This window comes from Triturus cristatus, chromosome 7 (assembly GCF_964204655.1).
Source record: "Triturus cristatus chromosome 7, aTriCri1.1, whole genome shotgun sequence".
NCBI lineage: Eukaryota > Metazoa > Chordata > Amphibia > Caudata > Salamandridae > Triturus > Triturus cristatus.
Window position 1 is genome coordinate 1,353,510,880 of NC_140590.1, and position 25,938 is coordinate 1,353,536,817.

The 25,938-nt window shown below is 44.6% G+C and overlaps 1 protein-coding gene across 2 annotated transcripts in view; it reads right to left on the bottom strand.

The window, feature by feature from the left end:
• LOC146812049 (rho GTPase-activating protein 39-like) overlaps positions 1-25,938 on the bottom strand; it is a 485,991-nt gene that overhangs the window by 40,798 nt on the left and 419,255 nt on the right. For both annotated transcript variants that reach the window (XM_085619026.1, XM_085619025.1), the window contains 3 exons: positions 20,168-20,241; positions 12,858-13,057; positions 12,322-12,413 (listed from right to left, as the gene is read on the bottom strand). In XM_085619026.1, coding sequence (XP_085475152.1) covers positions 12,322-12,413; positions 12,858-13,057; positions 20,168-20,241 — 366 coding nt within the window. The remainder of the gene's footprint in view (positions 1-12,321; positions 12,414-12,857; positions 13,058-20,167; positions 20,242-25,938) is intronic.

Sequence of the window (25,938 nt, forward strand, 5' to 3'; positions counted from 1 at the left end):
CTGTGCATTGACCTATGACTAATGGCTACTTCTGTATCCTATTTCATTTCTGATCAGGCTATACTGATATTTACCAAAGGAGAAAGGATTATACATAAATGACAAGCAGATGAAAAGCGGTTTATGCACTATTGATAAACATCACTAAACAGTTCACCATATTGCTTTTTGGTAAGATTTATTCATGTTTTAATAAGGAAGTGGGTATCCTTTAAATATATTTTAAAAAACGATGCTGTTGCAGAAGCTCACATTGAGCATCAATGCCCCATCCCATTAGGAGAATACAAATAAATAATGATCTCATTTAAAAGGCATTTCATACTATTTAGAGGTTTTGTTTCTGGCAGGTATCAACGGAATTGTAGATTTATACAGACTATGGATTATTGGGTTTTCCCACGACATATGAAACTATGTGTATAAAAAGCTTAAAGAAAAATTCTGAAGGCTGATTAAAAAGAGTATTGAACAAAGTGAAATGATGGAAATATTGTATATATGTTTTTAGCCAAATCACCTTTTATTGTGTTGTGAGCACCTCTTTTTTAACATTGTAAATAAAATTGTAAATGTAATTTATACTTTTGTATATCATTTGTAGCCCTGAAGAAGTCCGATGGGACGAAATGTGTTGGCTACGGTTGTTTTATTTTGGAGAAGAATTTTGAAAAAAGAAATTTGGAACAAGACCTGATGAATGATTCTAATTTATTGCACACAGTATATTGTATAATTCATCTTACTAATTGGAGTGCTGGACCATATTGTTATTGTAATATATTTAAATCTGATTTTACTACATTTTATGATCTTCTGACGTGTATTTTTTAAATATTTATCATATTATACAACTCCCATGAATTCTTGTGTATGCCCTTCATTGCCGGATATTTTGTATTGTCTGTATTGTATTTTATATGCTTTTCATCTGTGCTTTTATAGCCTTGTCAGGCCGAAATAAAGACTATCTTGACTCCTGTAATATATTTACCATGAATGGAGCATGCGCCACAAATATCAAACATAGCAAGTACTGGAAAAGCCTACAGGTTTAACATTTTTGTAGGAGCAAAATGGGCATGTGCACAAACATCACATCTATTGACTTTCCAATGCTCATTTGCCAGGAAGCATTGACGCACATGGGCACCTAGAACTGATAGGCTGCTTGTCGAATGATTATAAATGTGGTGGCCATCTAGAATGGTAAAACAATAATGCAGTATGTAGAATACCATTCCAAAAGTACTTCCGTGTTTCTATTCTGTTGGTACCAGCACTAGGAAGTAAGCACTGACAAAAACATCTGAAAAATGGATGCAACTGACAATGTGTCAAGCCAGTGACTGAAGATTTTGGAGCAACATAGGCTAATGAGGGTTGGCCCAAAGCCCCTTAAATTAAGTACAGAATTCATGTTAACCCTAACAACAAGAAACCATAGGGATCAATAGATGTTGCTGGTAGTACTGTTTCCCCTTGTGTGCTTTGGACCTGGAGGGGGTAGGGTTGGGGCAGATAACACTATCCCCTTGTGCACCGCAGTGCTGGTGGGTACGGTGGCACTTTGTTTTCTGCACAGGAGCATAGCGACCATTTGTGCACTGCAGTGCTTAGGGGCATCTGGTTATGGGTAAACTACAGGTCCTAGTTTCCCTTTTTAGGTCTCGCCTGGCGTAGGTTGCGCACATGCGCAGTCTCGCTGGCAAGATTTAATGATTTGGGGTATTTTGTGTAAGGGGCATTAAGCCCCGCCCCTCTTTTCCATTGGCCGGTGTCACCCTTTACTCTAAACAGTGGCCAGCCATTGGAAAAGAGGTGTTGGTGACGTTTTCGGTTGGCTTTCTGAGCCGTCCCATTTGGACAGGCTTGTCTGCCTTCTGTGCGTCGTGAAAGCTTTATTATCAAGGAAAGTGAAAGCGGAGCGTGCTTGTTTCTGTTGTTTACAGAGGCGCAGCCTGCAGTAGTGCTTGATGCCTGGTGAGGTGAAGGCCAGAGACCCGGATGAAGGAGCGGGGTCAGGTTGAGGGGTGCCCAGGGCTGCTGATCCGAGGCTCACAGCCCGTTTGTTCCAGCAGCCTTCCCCAGCTCTGTGTGCACTAGTGGGGGCGGGGGTGACATCTCAGCCCACCTCTGCCTTACAACCCCGGCTCTCCTTTGCACCCAGCATAGATGAGATCCAGAGGCCGGGGGATCACGATCTCCGAGGCCCAAGCCTGCCAAGGGTGCGGCTCAGGGGTCACGGGATGCGCCTTGGCGGTGAAGCGTGGGGTGCGGGGCCAAGGGCAGCTCTCAGCTAGGGCTGCCTCTGTGCGAGGATGAGGGAGGAGAATAGATGCATTGCGAGCCGTTCAGAAAGTGAAACTAAAAGTGTCAGGGAGGGAATCCAGGATAGCGATGAGAACGGTTGCAGGCGCTACTGCCGCCTCATTGTGCCGGGTGCCCTAAGAGCTCCAGGCAGGCGATGCAGTGTGAGGGGTGCTACCCCCTCACACTGCAGTGCCATCGGGGTGATGCAGCACGGAATACGCACCCCGGTCTCCTCTCCGCGCAGTGCACTTGCGGTGGACCAGGGGATATAGGCAGAGTGTTCCCGGTCATCGCCTTGGAGTGCACCCAGGGTGAAGCAGGGCTAAGCACTGCTCTCTCCTATCCGTGCACTGCACCCGGGGTGATGCAGGGGACAAGCAGAGTTCCTGTTTGCCTCTTCACGGTGCTCCGGGGTGAAGCACGGCTTGAACCGGGAACTAGAGCTTCCTCATTGTGCAGTGCATTCTGGGCCTAGCAGGGGGCAGATGGGTGCTTCTAGTTCCTCGCCGCTCTGTGCACCCGAGTAGAGGTAGGGATGTACTAGGCTCATCGGTACCGTGCAGTGCTTTCAGGTGAAGCAGGGGGCGGTCACCTGGTTATTGCTGGTGTGTGTTGGGGGGTGGGTTTATGGCAGTTTCTCTGCGTGAGGTGATTTTGTGTTCGTGTGCGCATGCGTGAACGTGTGTGTGGCCTTGTTTGATGTGGGTAGACTGTTGTGTGTCTGTGTTTGAGGATGCATGTGTGTGCGGTGCATTTTTTATGTACGACCGTGGTTTGTGTGCCTCGGGCAGTGTACTTCCTGTGCAGTTTGGCGTGCGACGGCCGAATTGTAGAGTATGCACCTGGGTGTGCAACGTTCTTTCTTTGGATTGTATGTGGGCATTTTAGTGCCCCTTTCGTTGTGAAAGTACGTTTATATTGGTATGTATGCGTGTGAGTTTGTGTGTGTGTGAATGTGTGAATGTGTGTATCGGAGCGCGGCATATCGGAGCGCGGCGCCCCCTTTAGGGACACCGCGCTCTGTTTGTTTATTTATTTTACACCAGTGCCCCTGCGCTTCTTCTACCCGGGGAGGGATTTGCACTTCCAGCTTGCCGCTGTCTACATTTTGTGACAAAGGCATTCCCAATTGAATGGCTGCCCTCCGCTCCAGCCTTCACTGAGTCCTGGTGCACAGCAGCCAGTCTTTGCAGGGTCCTGGCTTCACAACCGCTGCTGCATAGCAGACTCGTTTCTCCTCACTCACCCTCCTCCGCATTCCAGCATCTGGGGGACAGCCATGTTCGGAACTGAATCTTCCTGTAAGTAAACGCACCTGGCTCCTCGAGCCGCCCCCTTTGGATCAGTTTCATTCCTGCCCTTCGATGCCTCTTGCACTTTTGGGGGGAAGTAAACGCTGGGGCCCTCTCACACCACTGCAAGCATCTCCTCCTCCCTACAGGCATCTCTAGCGCCTAGATACTGGGTGAGTGCTGCAGGGCGGAAATCCGGAGTGTGGGTTCCAGCGCCTAGATACAGGGTGCATGCTGCAGGGCAGAGACATGGAGGCTGGGTTCCAGCACTTGGACACAGAGTGCCTACTCCAGAGCGGAAAGCCGAAGTGTGTGTTCCAGAGCACGGGTTCTAGGGCAGGGGACCTGTAGGTTCGGTCGCAGGAGATGGGGTACCAGTGACCATGAGCTGCCCCTCAAAATGGAACAAGGAGACTGGCGAACCCCTCACCTTCCTCGGGTAAGACCTGCGAGGCGCTATGTTTCACATGTGTTGGGCTGGGCGTGGAGTAACAGCTCAGGTGGTTCATGCACGTTTAGAGGTGTGTGCGAGGGTGGAATGCACAGCTAGTTCAGTACCTTTTGACCCTCTGCATGACGCTTTTTCAAATAATTTTACACAAACATGTAGGGGGACTTGAGCTCGGGTGCTCCAAGCACTTCGTACACAAATCCTGAAAACTTAAGTCGCTAATTACTCTCCAAATGTCGGAGTGTGACTAGCACCGTGAGGTGCTATATAAAGCAGCTCCCAGAGTGAAATACCTCTAGTTATCCACGCACCTGCTGCAGAAATCGATGTGCGACCCGTATCTCGGGTGGGAGTTAGAGCAGAACGGTTATAGCCTCTACCCCCGTGGGAAGTAAATAGCAGGAGCCTGAGGTCCCTCGCGTTACAGGCAGCACGACAAGGGCTTGTGGAATGCGGCTGATTCTTGCGTGACATCTGCCTCTGCTTTCTACACTACATCCCTAAGTCTCAGCAACGCCTTACCGCAGGGTGCTCGAAGGTACGTCTAGAGGCCCTACCCAATCCAGGTGTCAGGATAAACCGCTTAGCACTCTGGGACTTGTAGTTTAGTATGAGAACAATAAAGTGAATGCGAAGAATAAAATAAAACGAGGGCTGGATTAGCAGTTCGAGACTGAACAGGCCTAACTTCAGAGCTTTGCCTAAAATTATAATACATGTATAGCTGGCAAGTTTTCCCAGGTCCATGAGCGACTAGTTCTGTCAGTTCTGTTGTTTTCCTTAGAACTGTAAAGCGATCCGATACCTTCGGGTCTAGCTAGCGCTTCATAACACAACAAAATAATAATAATTCTGGGCCATTTAGTCTTGATTTTATACATGGTTAAATGAGACTGCAAGTTGCAGAATTGCAAGGAAAACCGGGCCTGGCCTAACAGGTCACTCAAGGACCTGCTAAACATAGCACCTATGTACATGTAAGATGCGTGGCGCTGAGTGAGAAGACAATTTATATATCAGTCACATTGGATCGAAGGGCTTGATGTTCTTTTGATTTTTGCAGTAACTGTGATTTTCAGTGTTGTGTAGTTTATGTGGCGTTGGTGTGTGCTGCTGGGTTTTAGTGGTTATTGGCTATGCAGATAAAAGATCTTACAACTGAATAGTACAGATGTTATCTTGCCTGGCAGGATGAAGGACTGAGTTGCACCTGCTCGGATTCAAACATTATTCCTCGATGGCAGCAGTGCGCGCCTAACCCACTGAGCAGTCTTGCCAACTATTCCCAAGGGATTTGCATTGGCATTCCTCCCAGCGCAATCTTTGTACCCACTGCCCACACACTCCCGGGGAATCCTGCCGGACTCCCTCTCTGCCCCGCGCCAGCAGACCCCACCCCTAAGCGAACATGAGAAATGCTCTGAACAAGATAAATGCGCGCCCGTCCATCCTCAGCTGTCACACCGAAAATCTAATTTCCCAAACGCTCTGAGTGCTTTTAATCTGCTGCTGGCTGTTTGGGGGCGACTGATTCCGAAGTGCGGGTTTGCGACCTGTACCCTGTGCTTCGCAGAATGTGCACAGAACTTGGAGTGGAGAGAGGAGTTCTCGCATCCAGGGGCGTAGCTTCAATTGGTGCAGCAGGTGCTGTGGTACCGGGGCCCAGAGCAGCCCTCTAAACTCTAATTTATCGCTGTATTTTATCATTTCTACATTATCCAGGGGCCCATTTCCTTCTTTTTTGTAGGGCGCATTACACACTGGCTACATTACTGCTTGCAACCATCTAGCGCCTTAACTCCCAAATTTGTAGGGGGTGTCTGTGGACACTGATTCGCTCCAATGTTGATTGCACCATTCGATGGTACCTAGTGTTTCCACTGAGCATCTGAGATGTGGGCATAACATATGCACTGTCACGCCCTAATGTAATTGATCTGTTCAAGTACCTTGACAAGGTTTCACAGTGCTTCTTAGTATAGCGCCAGGATGCTCGCCTAAAAGTGGCAGTGCGCTTTAGAGATGTTCCATTCATTCATGTCTCTTGCCTGAGCTCCCCATCTCCGGTGTGATTTAACCTGGCTACATGCCGCCCCCGCCCCTGCAGTCACCGACAGACAGTGAGTGACTCCGCCCATTGCAGTGGGAAATCGTCACATCTTTGTAGGGCCGGCAGCTCATTTTCCTGTAGGAGAATAAAACCACTGTTAAATGGACACATAGTTCCCACATTGCTTGTCAGAAGAACCAATGCTGCTGGCGAAACTACCATTCGGAAGTTTGCCTCCTGAAGGAACGTCATTGATTGGAGAAGGTGGGCCAGGTACACTGTGCCAACTTGAGGGGCAGCGTTGTATAATGGAATGTATCACTCCAAACACTGCCATTGCAGAAACCACAGTGCTCCGCAACATGGAAGCATTCCATCTGTGGGTGGTGTCAGAAATACTTGGTGGAGACCGCATACCTGCCAACTAAAACAACAAGCATTAAAAATGCAATAGGTCTCACCTTTCATTAAGTTAAGGCCATTTGCTTTGCTATACAATACCATGGCTTTAACTTAATCAAAGGCGAGACCTATTGCATTTTCAATGCTTGTTTTCTTCCCTGCTGGAAGGGAAGGGCCTGCATGGCCCCCATTTATGTGCTCACTGCTGTGGTGGCAAGGTGCTGAATTGTGCACTGAAATGCATTGTGCTTAGCAACCTTTTGCACTCCATTGCTGGGGGCAGACACAGTGCCTCGCTGTGCTCTGCAGTATGCTTCCTTTGCACAATCCATGACAGAATGAACAATCCATGTTTACTGTTGGTCTCTGGCTTTCGTATCAGACTCCACTCTGCAGAACATAAGGCATGTCCCATTGGGCACTGCAAGGCTTGGAGACCAGGGTCACTTTGTGCTCGGAGGGTCTTGGACAGGTATGATAGCATGATATTGTGCTCTGCAGTGCTGGAGCTCAGTCGCTTAGTGCACTATAATGCTGCTGCAAGATGATATTTTATGTACTATAGCATAGTGGGCATGGCTTTTGTGTGCTGCAGTGATGGGAAAACAGTGCCCCTTTGCACAATGGAGCGCTGCGGCAGCCACTGTTCTCTGCAAGGCTGATGGTATAGTGGCCCTCTGGGCATTAAACTGCTTGGAGCAAGGATGTCTTCTGAACAGAATTCCATATTGCAGTTTTGGATATCTCTGACTGATATCCTATCATAATGAAATCTTTGACTGAATACCACTTTTGGAGGAAGCTTTCTCTTTGGAGTCCTCAAATTATTTGACCTGGCCTCTTGCTCCATCCAGTTCCTGTTTTTTTTCTCCCACGAAAGCATATCATTATACGAATCTTGTGGCTTACGACCTGCTTCGCAAAACTGACATTCACTGGAATGACTGATAATGCGTTTAGCCCCTTACCCCACCCAGAAACAAATGATTCAGATATCTATAATGCGTTTAGCCCCTTACCCCACCCAGAAACAAATGATTCAGATATCTATAATGCGTTTTGCCCCTTACCCCACCCAGAAACAAATGATTCAGATATCTATAATGCGTTTTGCCCCTTACCCCACCCAGAAACAAATGATTCAGATATCTATAATGCATTTAGCCCCTTACCCCACCCAGAAACAAATGATTCAGATATCTATAATGCGTTTAGCCCCTTACCCCACCCAGAAACAAATGATTCAGATATCTATAATGCGTTTTGCCCCTTACCCCACCCAGAAACAAATGATTCAGATATCTATAATGCGTTTTGCCCCTTACCCCACCCAGAAACAAATGATTCCCATATCTGATCACAAAGTCTCATCCAACTCAATCTTTCCATACCAAGACCAGTCTGAACATGACAAGGCCCCTCCTCCTGGTATCACCTCCTATGGCTCTTTCAACAACACCCTTCTGTTGGCATTCGACTCTCTCTCTGCCACTGAATTGACTATACTATAACGTAGGATCCTCCAACGAGTAGCTTTCCTATATGCACTTCAGCCTACGAAATTAGAAGCTTTTGCTTGGCTGAACTAATATGAATACCAAAAGTGTATACTAGAAATGAAAATGAGTGTATTTTCAGAACTCATAAGCTGATGTTTGGGGGAAATGGTTGAATTTTCATCATATATTTAATGCTGATATTTGAGAGATAAATCATCTGGCATTGAGGAGACAAATTACTAACATTAATACCTTAGTGCCATGGGCAACTGCAACTATGACTGTTCTGTAATACCCATGTAAAGGCATTACAAACTGGGAAATCCTGTTTTTACGCCACTGCCAGCAGCCCTGCCTGATGTACTGACATGATTCCTGCTGGTAAATGTGCATAGGGTGGCTTAATGTACTCTTGCCTGACATGAAAAGGATTACAACATTAATAATATTAGTGACGCAAGATGATTTTCAATGAATATAAGTAGCTCTTATTACAGAAAAGGTTGAAGCCACCTGCTCTAAAGTCACCCTTATAAGCAGCTTTTTTACCCCACTCCCTGCTCCCATACACTCTACCTAATGCCTCTCAATCTGCTCAGCGTGCTTCAGATCAACATGCTTCCTTTTATTTCCATTCAGGTACGTAACATTTTAGATCAACGGTAGTTAGACCACTGCTGCAAACTGATCACAGATCGCTCTTCTCCATCCAACCATAACAACGTGTGACAGCTTCATTTTGTCTCCAAGACACACCACCAGCAGATCGTTTTCAATCTATTCAACATTTACAATCTGGTTTCTGTGCCTTCCACTCCATTGCCCGGGCTCATACATGAATCCAACTTTATCATATTTGAGGCTGCGCTTTCCAGATAGCGCAAGCTGGTTGCAAAAGGCCTATTGTGACTTACCACCCACTGTCTGTTGCTTCTACTACCCGCTCCTCCAATGACCCTCACACCCACTATTTTTTTTTTTTATGTAAACTTTTTTCTTGGGGAGGACTATTCAGCAAATTGGTGCCAGTCACTCAGTTTTAAAATAAAAAGTGCTTTATTGCTTTTTTAATTTACTGATCTATCTGTGGTTGGAAAAAAACAAGGTGCCACATCATTTTGTAGGCATCCTTTCTTAATGTTATATGCGTACACCCAAAAAATTATGCAGCTGTGTCATCACTCCTTTTTACCCCCAAACTTTTGGCCATGCTGTACACCATCGCCATAAGGTATTGGCACACCCAATACGTCCCCAAGACAAGACTTACTGGCTTTGCCAATGCTTGTCTTCCTAACTCACTAACTGCTCTTTATAATGCAGCTCTTTACCTTCTACTGGGAAATGCTTTTAAAAACGAGAAGTTTTATTTCCTGTATCTTCTGTCACTCTCAGCCAATCAACCCTATAGTATTCCCACTGACATTCCGACGCCCTCCTCTGCTGGAAACATTAGTACTATTCAACTTCCATCTCATTGTATGCCTTCTCATCTGAAAGAACGAACGCACATGATGCCTTAACTGCAGGAGAAAAGAGATTCGCTCTAGCATCCCGTGTGCTTCGATGATACCATGTAGGGTATCATTCAGCACACCATATCCAAGATTACCACCCCAATTATTTGTAACTTTTGACAGTCCCAATGATGGGCCATCAGCCACGGCCGTAGTTAACTGACGCTACTGTCTCAATGCTGCAGGCTGCCCTGGAGCTCAGCATAAATGCAGATTCCTGCCTGTGACACCTTAGTTGCTCACTTCCAAAATTCTAGCAGAATTTGTTCTCTCTCAGTATTCTGCCCCCATGAGGGCCTGCAATCCATTAATTACAAAATATTGTATTTATTTATTTGAGGATCTTACCCTAGGGCAATTATGTAAGGGTTCAAATGGTGGACCCATAAGTCTGGTAAGTTCAATGTTGGGATTCTGAGCAGGTGCAGGGGGAAGTCTAGGTGGAATTACTCTTTTAAGGCCTTCCATGAATGTCTTACTAACTGGTACCTTAAACATTGATAAATGTTGTCTGTTTTGCAGGTATGCTGCTACCGCAGCTAGATGTAGGCGTATTGAAGTATACGCTAGTCCAGAAGTCTGCAAATGAAGCAAATAGCAAACAATGCTAAGCTAAGGCGCTAGTGTTTGATTATATGCAAACTGTACAGTCTTCTCTGCAATCCCACCGGTTATTACGCGATCATACTCCAACACGTGTTATTCTAAAATAGGTCAAACGTAACATGTTCTTATGGTAGCAAACGTGGACGTGCACAGGTGCTATTTAAAGGGATTGCAAAACAGGAGCTCAAAGAAGACATTACGCCCAACTATTATTGTTAATCACAGTACATAAGTACCAAAAGGAGAGCATAATCTGGCTTTCCATACATATATTAATATTAATCAGGGCGTAGTACTTATATTAATCACTTAAAAGATGCCAAAGCATTTAACCAATAGATTCCACTTATTCATACGCAATCGCAAATAAGTCCTGCCCTCGACTTCCACAAAAAAGTACTAAGTACACTTAACAGACCCAGCAATTTTGACACATTATACCAGACACCCCTGACCGTGTACAATTAAAGAAGACAAAGTCTATGTGGTTAGTAGTTCTCACTGGTGCCACAAAGGTGCAATAAAACGTGTTTCCGTGTAAACTTTAAAGCTGTTTGTGTCAAACATTCTGTTTTCTTAGTTTCTTTAGTAGAACATTCCTGTGTTCCTTCTGGGTCATGTCTACTTCCTGTTTTGGGAGTTGAGGAGGATTCAAAACATAAAATTAGAAAGTCTGACAAAGGCATGAGCACAAAAGCCTTTAACCCTACACGAATTCCACGACGGGCCTAAAGATTGTACACTATGTGGGAGCAGTAAAGAGGACCTTGTCCACCTTGTCTGTATTTGTCCTGAATTATCTCAAGAACGAGTCACTTTCCTAAAACAAGCCATGAAAATTAGAGGCATAAGAACATGCAGATCGGCAATTATGGCGGCCTTGGACCCAACAGACACCCCATTGAATTGCCAACTAATAAAGTTCCTCTCAGCTCATGCTCAAGCACTAAAAGGAACCCTGTGCCCTGATTACAAAAAGCAAATAAGACGGTCCGCGCTGAAGCCGATCGTACTCCCTAACAAAATGCAGAATAATATCAGAACGCTGGGAGGAACACTCTTCAATCCTACACAGTGGCTTAGGGACCAAAAAAACGCTCCAGACTCACCAAACTGTAAACTACGCATGTTAAAAACATCTCCATTTTTTAACAATGATATTCTTCACACGTGATTTTTTGTAAAAACAAAAGGCTTTTATGATATTTAGGTAAAAAAAAAAATGGAAAAAATAATTTTCTTAATTGTGGCACTCTGTTTTAGTAATTGTATTGTTATGGTTTTAATTAACTGAAACAAACTTTTGACTTGACTTGACACTACACTAATTCCACATCTCTAGAAGGTTCAAGTTACTCATAAACAAAACAATACAGAAGTACACATTGCGTAACACTGTAAATTACTTTATGTCAAAAAATCGAAAATGTAAAGGTGTAGGGAATGTTAACCATAAAGCAAGATCTTTACTTTCTGACTACAGGCATATCAATGCTTTCAGTAACAAAACTCCCTGCTGGTTCCCCAAGCTGCAAATAATATTGATGGGAAAACGTGGACATTTGATGGTTACGAAGCAAGGTCCATTACAAGCAAGCAACAGGTTTTGACTTTTCTGAAATTCGCACTTGATGTGTGCAACACTGCAGCTTCCTCATGGTGAAGAGGGTGAGGGGTTGGCCAGCTACCTTACACAACCAAGCAGGGTGGATCGCCTCTTTGTCTCAGGTCACATGGGGAAGCCTGAACTTCATAAATGTTGTAGAATGCCATTTGAGAACCACTCGAGGCGAAATAACCTTCTTTTGAGCACTTAATCACCCAAACGATTGCTTGGGGAAAATAAAAAATCAGACACAGAACAATGTGAAATAAAAATGCACTAAGTAAAAATATATTGCTCCACGTCAGTTTAGCCGATCACACCATCTTTCAGTCATACGCCTAAAATAAAGAGAGAAGCATTAAGTGACAAATGCGTGTGCAGTACGCCCTTACCAGTCCAAACTTCACATGAAGATCTGTGGGTCCACACTTCAGAACACCATCCTGAAGACACCCATCAAACATCTCAACAGACATAGTTGCCCTCGCCAGGACAAAATAGTCACGTATTCACACAGATATGTAGAAAAAGGGCTGCTTCTGGTTCTAGGAGCATGTATTTGCACAAACAAGACTGTTTTCTTACCTGGTATGGTGGGATCCACTAAGGTATTAGGAATCCGCCACTGATCCACCTGCAGCTTCAGGGCATTGACCTCATCAATGTCACCAGGTACTCTGTAAACAAACACACACTGGCATCAGCACACCACACATGTCTGTGCACTCTCCCAAAAATATGCACACGGACTGTTTAGGTAATATATGCCACTGAGCAAATGCAGATATTTTCCTGAAATCCATTACAAGAGGTAACATATAGTGATCTACTTGTAACTGTGGGTTTTCAGCGTCATTTGTCACACGTTTATATACCTGCATTCGTTCACACTTGAATCCTATTTTGGAATTATATTACATTTATGTCTTTATGTTCGATCTCCATTTCAATTTATTTTAATGACTGTGCACATAAAATAAAGAATTAACATTCTTGATTGCAGTGGTGTCTATATATAACCATATCTCAAATTGTACATTATTCTTTCGGGCAGTTCCATACTGTGACAGATCTTGAGTAAACACGCCTTCAATAAAAGTTCTGTAAGCACTAAAACACACCTGAATATTCCTTCAGTCTGCTCTCCACCCAGCGCCAGGACCTGCTCCGAGAGCTGCGTCTGCACCCATGGCAGCTTCCGGTCTGGGTACAATTCCTGCTGCCGCAACATGATCTCTTCCAGGGAGCTCCCGAACAGTGACGGTGTCAGAATGGCATTCCGCGCATGCTCGATCTCTTCGAGGGTCGGTTTCCGGATGCCCTGGAAAGCAGAAGTGATGCAGTCATAAGTGTACGTGTACTGATCAGACGTGAAAACGTCTAGCATGGAATGTTTGCAAAGACATCATTCAGCACACCATATCCAAGATTACCACCCCAATTATTTGTAACTTTTGACAGTCACAATGATGGGCCATCAGCCACGGCCGTAGTTAACTGACGCTACTGTCTCAATGCTGCAGGCTGCCCTGGAGCTCAGCATAAATGCAGATTCCTGCCTGTGACACCTTAGTTGCTCACTTCCAAAAGTCTAACAGAATTTGTTCTCTCTCAGTATTCTGCCCCCTTGAGGGCCCGCAATCAATTAATTACAAAATATTGTATTTATTTATTTGAGGATCTTACCCTAGGGCAATTATGTAAGGGTTCAAATGGTGGACCCATAAGTCTGGTAAGTTCAATGTTGGGATTCCGAGCAGGTGCAGGGGGAAGTCTAGGTGGAATTACTCTTTTAAGGCCTTCCATGAATGCCTTACTAACTGGTACCTTAAACATTGATAATTGTTGTCTGTTTTGCAGGTATGCTGCTACCGCACCTAGATGTAGGCATATTGAAGTATACGCTAGTCCAGAAGTCTACAAATGAAGCAAATAGCAAACAATGTTTTTAACAGTTGCATTAAACCGGTCAATATATTTACCACAACAGTAGAAGACAAATCTCTTCCACTTTGCAGCGCAACACGCTCTGGTTGTAGGTTTACATGCCTCTTTGCCTGAGTTTCCTAACCACAAATGGAAGAAGAGGAAGAGGTGGAAAAGCGTAGGCATATATCCCTGACAGTTCATCCATAGAGCATTGCCCTTGGATAGTGGGTGTGAGAGCCATAAAGCAAACTTTGGGTATTTTGGGTTGTCTGCGGTTGCAAAGAGGTCTATCTGTGAAACCCCCCATTTGTGGATGTATGGGAGGAGGACTACTGGGTGGAGTTCCTACTAGTGGAATTGCTGTCGCATCCTGCTGAGGAGGTCTGCAAATCCGTTGTCAGTCTCTGGAAGATGCTCCGCTAACAGATGACTGTTGTGACGTATTAAGCAAACACAGGGAGATAATGTATGCAGCGCTGAAACTTTTCTGACACGCACCCCCAGTCACAGATCTGAGTTGAATCCATCATTGTTATTTAGCTAACTTTGCCACCCCAGTTCAGACCAAGCTATATGCAAATCAGTCTTGACCCTGTGTCTCATGGGAACAATCCAGCCCGAACTGACAAGCCATGTCTTCCCTGGACCGGAAACAAGCATCCTGGGATCGGTTTTTCGGGTAACACCCCTCATCAGCCAGGCTAGCTTGAATCCAGTGGCAAAGTGAGCAAGTTCTGTGTATTCCACCACTGCAGAGAGTGATGTGTGCAGCTGTCTAGCCAGAATAGATCGCGTACTTGACTCTGTGACTGAGACCACTGTTACAGAGTGGCTGAGTGCCCTTTGGCGAAAGGTTACTTGAGGTGGGTGCGGTGTCGAGGGGGAGGTGGTGCCATACTCACAGACAGCTGAGCTGGGAGAAGGTCCAATCTCCAGGTCGGAGCCAGAACTTTCTCCAGGGGAGAAAGCCTCTTCTTCCTCAGCCAATGGTTGTGGGTATTGCTCCCCCCCCTTGACGTCCTTGGGACCGAAGAGGTCTGGGGTACTGTCTCTGCCCCTACGTGAAATCTCTTGTCGACGAGCGTGATGATCGTGAAGAGTCTTTTTGGTGTGGAAGGAGCGGCAATCGTCGCAGGCAGGCTCATTGTGTTCCAATGACAGGCACAGATTGCAGACATGATGGAGATTAATCCGATGATGTTTCGAGTGGCAGCGAGGACAATATTGAAATGGTGTCCGTTGCATTACCGTCGAGGCATGGTGGAGAGAAGCAACAGGGGGTGGGAGTAAGCCCAAGTGGCAAAGCCGAGGAGGGCCTGTCATCGACCCGGACCCCACTCAAGCAAAGTAATCAGATATCGATCCAAGATGGAAAGTAAGGGTGATGTGATCAAAGTACAATACAGGTGGAGGAAAGGAACCTCATGTACCAAAATAGCACCGAGACGGTGTTGACCCGAAGCACAGGAGTACACGTCCAAACCCGATGGTGGAAAGAAAACAATCTAATAGTGGAGTCGCTGACCATGTGCATTATTACCAAGAGGGGGAGTCCCAGTACCTTCAGACTCAAAAGACGTCTTTAAAGAGAAACAACTTGCACACATCCGGGCCCAATACTAGATGGCAGGAGTATGAACAGCATGTGTATCTATAGCCACACATGCTTCCAACATAATTTTATCTCTAATGGCTCATCCTCTAAGGTAACAGAGTTGTTCCTGAAGTGAGGACTAACTTTAGAACTATATTGCCATCAGAAGAGTTCTGATTTGAGTACTATAAATTAAATGTGTTTGAGACAAAAGAGCTATTCTTATGGCCTGACCCCTTGGAACTTGCATAAATATTCTTATTTCACAACTTATTGATCACTTTGACCTTCATGTTTGTGTGTATAAATAAACGGAATTAAAGCCTAATTGCAATGCCCATCCCTTCCTTTCAACTGGTAAATGCAGATTAAATTGAGACGTTCATGGGGGCGAATTCTATAGGGAGAAGAGTCAAAAACACCTGCCCATGGTTATCTATGTATGCATGGTTATAGTGTCGTTTTATATCTAGGCTATTAGGTCAGTTGCTTGGACTTGGCATGATTTCACACTGACTTTTCACAAGGCCCATACGTATTATGGCCTCAGTTCAGACTCAAGAGATAAGTCATTACTGTCCTCAGATTCCACACACATTTGCATGTTTGTTATCTTAAATGTCATTTTATCCTTAAAACAAAAATCTGAATATATACTACCCTTTCCGGCCTAAAATCCTATTCATTCACTTTTAATTTCCAATTTGACAGCATAAGCTTCTCATTGTCCTGCTCTGAGCGTTTCACTTTGCCCTTGGTTATTCTTTGTAGCTTGATACTTTCCAAAGGATTGAACAAAGTACAGGACTAGAGCAGAAAGGAGGGCTATAACTGGACAAAATGCATGAGACGTAACACATGCCAAAGGGGCATCAGGATAGGAGTAGAGGCGAGAGGAAGACTGTAAGTGGGCAGAGTGCAGGAGGTATAGCACATCAAGCCAAAAGGGCAGGATAGGACTAGAGGTGAGACGTGGGTAGGGGACAAGATATGAAGTGACAAAAAAAAACGGGAGATTAGGGGACAAGGTAAGAGGAAGGCTACCAGTAGGCAGAGTACACAGGATATATATAACCTTCTGCCAAAGGGGAAGGATATGCATTTAGGGGAGAGGACTGTTATAAGTGGGTAGAGAGTATGATATAAAAAAACACATGTCCAAAGGCAAGTTAGGAGTAGGAAGAAAATAAGAGTATAGATGAGCAGGGTGCAATAGTGCAAAATGTTGGGATGGGAATGTCCCATATTTGGTCACTGGGCATGTTCCCCTGCCAAGTGTGCCTGACTGTATGCAAAACTGGTATCCTGCCCTAGCATCATGTTAATCTAGCATGTAAGCAGAGGTGAAAGCCTGTCCTTTCTAATGTGAGGTCTAGAACCTGTTTTGTGATGTGGAGGGACACACCAAGTGTGCCCATATAGAGGGTACTGGATTAGTATCCATACCCTAGGTGAGTCACTAAGATGGCAGCGTACTGAATTTTAGTAATTTATTAGTGTGGCTAGTCCCTTTTCTCTGTTTCACGGAGAGAAGCATCTCATGGCCCCTCTCATTTAAACTTTCACTGTTATGTGAACTCCAGATCCTTGCACTGGTATTTGATGTGAATGTCAAGTGCATGTCGGTGTAATGTCTGTGTAACAGATGTATGGAAGTAAGACTCTGCTAGTGAAGGGAGTCTGAGTACTGGTATCAGTGGGGTCCAATCTGAAAGCCCCCGGTTTAGCATGGCACTAGATAGAGGGTGGATACAGCTTCCCAAAACAGTGAAGTGTATTGAATGTATTTCTGTTACTCGAGGTCCAGACACGGATGTGAAGGAGGATGGAAACATCCCCCTAGAATTTAGCGAGGACCTTGTCAGCAAAGGCTGCTGATTAATTCTTCTTGAGTACTGCCATTTGGTAGATGGTAGGGGTAAGGGGAAGATTTGCAGGTTCTGTTGTTCAAAGTAAGGATGTTTCTACTAGAGTCTGTCCTTTTGTCTGTCCCTGATTACTGCTTCATGATGGCTGATAACAGCCCGATACAGAGACATCACATTTCACTGTGCCTTTGTTCTGGATATTACTGCTTGGAGCCAGCATCATTGTTCCCTGTTGCGAGAGCCCTCACTTTGCACAAAGGCTGTGTCTTAGGAGCAGACAGAAAATGTGTCTTAGGAGCAGCCAGAAAATGACACCTGAAAGAGAACCAAGCCAAACTGGTTCAGAAACCTTAGACAATGGATCACATCTCTGTTCTGGAATAGGCGTATAGAAGTGGTATTCCAAACCACACCCTTTTTTCCAGTTCCAAGTTCTTGATCAACCAGGAAGAGAATGTTATGTATAGAGAGTAGAGACTGCCAAAAAGCAAAGCCAAGAGCGATCTGTGAGAGGACAGGTTCTCCCGGTTTCCCTAAAAGGTTTTGGTCATGAACCACATCAAGGCTTCTACAGAAATCAAGCATCGAGAGGGAGTGACACCCTGATCTGGCTGAAACTGGTGCTGCTGCAGCTGAAGCCCACGTGCTTAATCTACACCTAGGTGTGTGAGTTTGGTGGAAGCATCTATTGAAAACATATGCAAGGTTGACATTGGCAGCGACCACAAGCATTCCACTTTCACATGGCCTAGGGAGGCCGCAACTGCAGAAGATGGGAGTTCCTGGAGGGAGCCACTGCACTGTAATCCCTCAAGTATTCAAAGTCTCCACTGAACACCGAAAGCTTAGAAGCCACCACTGCACTAACGGACAAGTTACTTACCTTTGGTAATGCCTTATCCAGTACAGGCTTCAAGTCTCTATCAGATAGGGCCAGTGCATATTTCTGCCCTGAACCTGCCCGGACTGTAACTTCCACATGCAGTTAACCTCAGGGCTAGAAAACTGTGCGTGAAGGAGAGGCTGAATAGCAGACAGAGGTCTGCTGCATGAAGTAAGGCTTTCTTTATGAATATTTTATGGGGTGAAAAGCAAACTGAACTGTTGGATGCATATACACGTTGGGGGTTACTGGGTGAACTGTACCTGTGGCTAGTCAGGTGCCATGTCCCCAGTTAAATGCCAGGGCCAATAGTGGCAAGGGAATGCAGTTAAGCGGAGGAGGTGGCCTTCAACTAAAGGTTGTAACGCCTCGAGATCAAAAGCAGGATATTAACCTTGTGTTGCCTTTCCCTATTGCCACATGCAGTATTAAGTAATACATTGTATTTAAAGTACTTTCGTGTATTCAAAAGACAAGCAATCGGCTGGACAATATATTATTGTGTCTGCTGGTTGAATGTTCAGTTCTGAGCTCTTGTCCCCGATGCTACCCCCTGAGTAAGAAGCATTTGACTGCTCGCTCTTGCTACGCTGAAAGTCAAGTACAGAAAGGCTGCACTTGGCCCAGTTTGCAGAAACTCACTAAGACAGTCCTCCGGACAGCAATTTAAACGAGTGGAGCTCAGCAGTGTCTGAAAACTCATTGGCCTACCGAACCGGGTCTGTCACAAACCTACAACCCACAGTGCCAGGACAGGAGTGGGGGACAAAGCAAGGGTTTATAACCTCTGGCCCGGGGTGCCCATAAGCACAGTGCACGTGAGAAGAGGATACTCTTACAACGTAAATAGGATCAAGATGTAGCCCTTCTGTAGGGAAAGTAATGACCCTGAACTTGAAGGCCTCAGTGGGGCCATTACACCACACTAAGTAAAAGGAACGGTTCTTTTACAAACAGTGTAATTAGACTCTGGTGTACCAGGGAGGAAGGAAAGAGTCAACAGTTGTAAATGAAAAAATATGTACAGGGTTATCATATAATAAGGTTTCCAGGCCTCAACGACATATCCTAAAAAACAAGAATTCTCCTACAAAACCTATTTCCACAAGCAATGTGGCTTGTAATCGGTTTGTTGCCTTCTTTTGTTCTTATGAAGGTTAGACGTAGAAGGACGAAAAATTCAGTTGCACTACACTTTAGAATGTTTTCATCCAAACCGCCGTTCTCAGGCTTATCTAGTTAGTTCTCTTTTTTTCCTCTTGTTAGGTCTTCCATTTGTTTTATCAGTGTTGTGTCTCTTGTCAATGCTGCCATTCTAGTTCCCTCAACTTTTTATTCTCGCTCTTTTGTCTCACAGGATCTCCCCTTCATTCTCATTTTTTGTCTTGCTCCTTTAATCACTAGTCTTAACGCTCAGCCAATCAGGCTATCTCACTCTAATTCTCTCTACTTTTCCCTCTTAGATGGTCCTTTTCGATATTTCTGCTACTCTTATCTTTTTTATAATAATTCTCTTTTGTGTTGCCTTCATCGCTAGTCTCTTCTCTATGGTTCTGTGTTTTTCCACATTCCTCTATGTTTTTCCTTTTCCTGCCTCTTATTCACTTTAGCACATATTTCCTCACTCTTGGTATCTCTCAGGCGATCGTTCGCTCTCCTTTCATACTTTTCTTGTTTTCTCTTGCTGTCTCACTTTTGTTTGCTCCACCCACCCACACTCCGGTTCTCTTTTCCTGCAGAATTGTCCCTTGCCCTTTTCTCTCACCCTTCCAAGAATCCATCTTCCCTGGAGTAATTCTTACAAGCAGCAGCTGCTACAGTTTTTGAGGAGTGTTTCGCACTCTCTGCCTTTTGCCCCCTGAAGGCCTCTGGGTACTACCCAGGGTGGGGAGTGGAGGAAAACTGAAATGCTAAGGAGTCTCCCGGTAACATCAACTGCTCCATAAAAGAAGGGCCTCGGGTTTAGCACAGTCAGAGAAACTGTGGTATATTCCAACTCTGCAGCCGCCTTCCTGGCCAATACCTCACCACAGACTGCCAATAACATCTGGATTTATTTAAGATCTGCAATAAATGACACTCACTAAACTATACATAGACAGAGTGGAGAACAACCAACAGCCAAGTGAATGCGTACTGGTCGGTTTTCAGTCTTACCTTCTTTCCTCCAGTAATCGCCACCTTTTGCAGTTTGCGGTAACAGTACTTTGCATAAGTACTTATGGGCAATCCTGAAAAAAGAAGTGAAAGGGAGCCGGAGTTAGAGCAAAGTCACAATGTAACATGGGTGAAAACAGAACCTGAAACAAACCAATTCTCGAGTGGTCGTGTGCGTGAGCAAGCAAAGGTATATTGCGCATGGAACCGGCTCTTACCCAGCCCTAACGCCCTTTTGACGCTGCCCCTTATATAGCGACATTTAAGAGCCTGAGATGTGACCAGTGCTTTAATAGGATCGGTACTGAGTACCGGCATCTTTTAATTTTGAAAGGGGAAGTACCGGCTCTTCTTAAGAGAAATGTAATACATTTAATTGGAGAGTACCAGCATTTCTCAAAAACAAGCAGGTACACTAGTACAGAGGACCTGCACGTCTATTTTCCATTTCAAGCACTGGATGTAACCGACACTGTCCCAAATATTCAGCGATCTTGGATAATGAGACACAATTGACTATAATGTACCCCAGCCATATGATACCACACTTTCACACCTCAGCATGTATCACGCTCTGCTCAGGCCTCACTGACTCCTAAAAGCCTAGCATACCTCATGCATACCACATTTTTAGAGTCTGACCTATTCTTAAAGAGATAGTTCAGAGTCTGCTTTGTGATAGCAAACTGGTTGAAAGAGCAGTGTTCCTAATGGACTAATGCATTTCAATGAAACATTTTTACAACTGTGGGCTGCACCACCAAACCATGTATCCAAAAATAATGATTAAATGTCCATCCAATGTTGGAAATATTTGAAAATTTCTTTATTCTTCCTTTGTTTTATTCAAAGTAGAGCACCAGGAAGCCAACGCGTTTCATTCCTTTAGACAAGAACTTCGTCAGGGCTGTAAAAATATTAAAAACAAGTGTATAGTACAATCTAATGTGTATAAAAACATACAAATATTATTACCACATTTGATACAATACCGTAAGACAGAAGAAAATAATAAGTGCGGAGACACCAAAATGCATAAAATGCTTGATAGTTAGCTACAGTACTTACTTTTCTTACTTTACTGCTTCTATGCTTTTTTGTATCACTCCGTTTTCTGTTTTCTACTATAACCTAGTTTCCCTTCGTCTCTTTCTCTAAATGGGTTACTACTGTAGCTTACTATCAATCATGTATATGAAAAAATGGATTACTACTGTAGCTTACTGTCAAGCATTTTATGAAAAGCTAATGACTAATGACTGTCCACCTGTTGTATTGCCTCAATCACTTACTTGGGAAGATAATGTGGTGTTCGTAGCAGTTTTTTTAGATTCTCCAACAAAGAGTATAAAACACATATAAGTTTTGTTGAAATACACTAATGCGCTCGATGAATCTGAGACATTTGCCTCTATATAGTCCGATGTCTTTCATCAGATCGATTATATATTGCTGTGTGTAGCAATATGTTGTGTTTTAATGTAGTTGTGTCTCCGCACTTATTATTTTCTTCTTCTGTCTTATAGTATTGTATCAAATGTGGTAATACTATTTGTATGTTTTTATACACATTAGATTGTACTATACACTTGTTTTTAATACTTTTACAGCCCTGACGAAGTTCTTGTCTAAAAGAACGAAACGTGTTGGCTGCCTAGTGCTTTACTTTGAATAAAACAAAGGAAGAATAAAGACATTTTCAAATATTTCCAACATTGGATGGACATTTAATCATTATTTTTGGACAAATGATTTGGTGGTGCAGCCCACAGTTGTAAAAAGTTTATTTTGGTCATTCAGACTGCTCATTGGAAACGGCAGGAGCAGTGGTGCTGCACACCCTGGGAGCATAGTGCTCAATCTTTGTTTGACTTTTTAGGGTATGAGAACAGAGAATACTGTATTCTAAATAGAGGGAGGTGCGTCACATACACTCTTTAGTGTTTGTATGGTTTTGCGGTTTCCTTTTTTTGGGTATAAATTCACTGAGAATGGTCTAAATCTAAACCAGAACCAACCAATCGCTAATCTTTACCTATTTGTATGCTACTGACACTTTCCTAGCTTTGCTGCCTTGAAGGGGGTGACCTGCTGACATTGTCCAGACATTACCAGGCTGCCATAAATTCTCTCCAACTTACCTACAGACCAGGAGCTTTACCAAAAGAGGCCCTTGATGCCTACAGCACGGAGTTAAAGTCGAAGACTTCAGTCACAGAACAAACACAGGCAAGCCAACATCTGAGGTTTCTACATTAGGGCGTGGGGGCGTTGACCCCCTGATTGCAGCCATTTCTTACATGCATTGCACCACACTATACATACAAAATGTGTGCATGCCACCACACGGAGCAGCCTCACCCGGCAGACAGTATTAGGCATGGCTTTATTGCTGACCGGCAGCTAAGGCTGTTTGACTGAACTGCGCATGTCAGGTTGGCCGGTATTTTGCTTATGGCCAATCCGACGTGCACAGTTTATGGTTTCCGTAGACATAGTAGTCAGCGAGCTGGACAAACAACAACAACAGCCCCATCAGCGCCAGATGGAGCGTTGTGATCACCTGTCTTAGCCAATCGTCACACTGCTCTTATGCTGTTTACTATTCTAAGCAGCATGAGTAGTGCTTTCATTGGCTGAGATGCATGGTGTTTTTTAGTTTCACTTTACCCGCCCAGCATGCATTGCTCAGCTCTTCACGAGGTGTGGATTTCAAAGAGTTGGGTGGCAGGTGTAAAGAAGATTGACTGCTGAGATAAGTTGATTATTATGTTTTTTTTTAAAAATAATACGTCTTGTTTGCATCATTTAATAGGAAAGTGCTCCAATACGGTTTGTACAGTTTGCGCTTAAAAACTGCAGAAACAATGTTAAGGACAAGGTAGCAACAATAAGTACCCTATGCCCCGCCATTTTCGAGAGCTATAATTTAATGTTACTCAATTTATCTACCTCGGAAGTATGGAAGGCTCAGATGTTCATGTCAGGATTCTGATAAAACAGACCTAGGTGTCTGCAACCAGTGTTTTGACGTTTGGTTATTCTGTTGGTTCATAAGGACTGGACATCAGCAAGGACTTTCTTTATAAGGTCATGAAACTCTGGGGCAACTTGTAGTATCATTTTTCCACATTAGGGGGCATCTATTCTATTAATCACAAGATGGCACCACGCCTTCCATTTTCTATACTGGGAGTCAAGCCCCAGTTGATGCACGAGATAGTCCGGACGCGAGGTCTGCAGAATAAACGTGCAATCGATATCGCAGAAAGCACAATTCAATATGCAGTCAGGAATTAATGGCAAGCAAACATTGAACCAAATGCCAGAAATAGTTCAATCTAGGTCACTTTCAAAGACCAGCTGCAGGCCATGGGCTGACTAGTACATCGATATGCTAGCGTCCTGGATCACAGCAGCAGTAGTCCACGAGAAAAGCAGTGCAGGTTGCTATTTCAATGTTGCCTTTTGAGCGGAGGACTGCGAATGGTGGAGAAACCTATGAACACAATCTGAAAAGAAAAGTGCGCCTCATTCTGTTTTCTTAACTAAATGTCAGTTACTATTGTTCACCACGGATGTGCTTGACATTGTGCCTATGTTTCGATTGCAAAGGGGTAGCAGTAACCCCATCCGAGCACACAACTTTACACATCGCAAACGCAGTGGGACAGCAGTGTCCCAGTTGCCAGATCGTTCTGCACTTTTTTTTCCACATGTAGAATGCATAATTTACTTTTTCTGTTAGCAATGTGCCAGTGTGACAATTACAGATTTAAGGGCTATTCGTCATCCTTGAATGGCAGATTCGTCCCCTTAGTATGGTCATTTTTCTTATCCAATGGGTTTTCCGAGAGTTGGCTTCAGGTTTGTTGCCTTTGCAATGGGTTTTCTATCCCAATTCCTGACCCACAGAACAGTGGGCCTGACAATGCTCATCCAACCTCCACCAGCAACAGGTTCAATGGTATGTTGTGATGGCATCGCTGGCGCACCTATTGGGTAGATCCTCGCAGGTAAAGTACCTCACTACCTGTGGTTATTTGTGTTTTGCAATATTTTGAGAAGAGCACTCTGCCTTTCATCCCACCAAGGCCGATAAAATTTGTGTAACTTGTATTTTTTATGTATTAATTGAGACGCAATAGCGTTTCCATACAAAATACTGTAAATGTTACTCTATTGGCGCAGGCCAACCCTGACAGAGTGGTTATAATAAAGCCACTGAGGGGGGTTCGCATAGCACATAATATTTAAGCGCTAATCAACAAATGGGTGTGTGATGTGTGCTATGAAATTGTTCAACATTACATGAATGCCCTGTAACACTTGTATAACCTATACCTTATTTTTTTACATGGACTATTTCTAAAGTCAGATGTAGCTAGTAAATATTTGTTACCAGAAGACACCATCTCCCGGGGACTCCCAAACGTCCTGTAATGGCTTTTCCTTTATAAACTAATTTAAACATGTACTTCACTCCAACTGGTTCAACTCCAGCCATTCACACAGACAATTCCAAGAATGCATTAAGCAGTTAAATCAAATTAAAGGACTGGAACATAGTGTCCCTGCTGACATGCTGTCTTAATAACTTTACACTTGGATACCTGCAGTATATGGCGGTTTTTTGCAGAGCTGGCCTTCAGCATGAAGTAAGTAGCTTTGCATAGAGGTGAGCGAGCCACTGAAAGATCGAGTCAGACTCGAACCTGAAGCCCGCCTCTGGCTCAGGTCGAGGTCCTGTTGGGACCGCAAGCCCTTAACGAGCCGAGCTCATGTGGCTTCTGCCTTCCTCCCTCTACTCAGGAAGTGGCGTTACGGTTATAGCGGCTGACTGTGGCATTAGGGAACCAGGTTCTAGTCTCGGCGTCGGCTCAACGTCCTGCGATTCTGGGCAAATCAAGTAATCTCTCCGTGCTTATAAACAATGCCCGAAACGCTGTGTAATGTAGCTGGTGCTTACGTAATGCGCTCCAATATCTTTGGGTGAAATTTGCACTATATTTTAAAAACTGCAGAAAAACCACTAAAAGATAAAAACAAAATCTTAACATAAGGAAACACAAATAGATACCCATTTACTGGCTGATTTGGACAAAGTGAAACTAGAGACCCTGGATAAATCGTGGGTTCCCAGCTTAAACTCTGTGATCTTAGGCAAACATTTAATTACACCAAAACTCTTTTTTCTTAATTTTTAGGTCAAGCCTGGGCAGGGCATGCGCCTCTGCGAGGCATGCAGTATTGGAGTATGCACTTGAAGCCCGCCCACTCTCCGCCCATATTTTTTCATTGGCTTGTTTCATTGTCCTTCGCAAATGCTGGCACGACGCAGGGATCCGAGACAAGGCCCTGGACAGGACCACCTCCTTCCTCTCCGGCAGAACTCAGAGTCCGCCTCCCCCCGCTCCGATGCCTCCGAGATCATCTGCGGCGTCCATCAAGGATCTTCCCTCAGCCCGACGCTGTTCAACGTCTACATGGCACCACTAGCACGCATCGCCCGACAGCACGCCCTCAACATAATCTCCTACGCCGACGACACCAAGGACCCCCTCACCGCCAAATCCAACCTCCACCAGGGAATGAAGGCCGTCGCAGACTGGATGGAGGACAGCCGCCTCAAACTGAACACAGACAAGACGGAAATCCTCATCCTCGGATCCAACCCCTCCGCTTGGGATGACTCTTGGTGGCCCACGTCACTGGGGTCCCCCCCCCCCGGTCCCCACCGACCACGCACGCAACCTGAGTCATCCTCGACT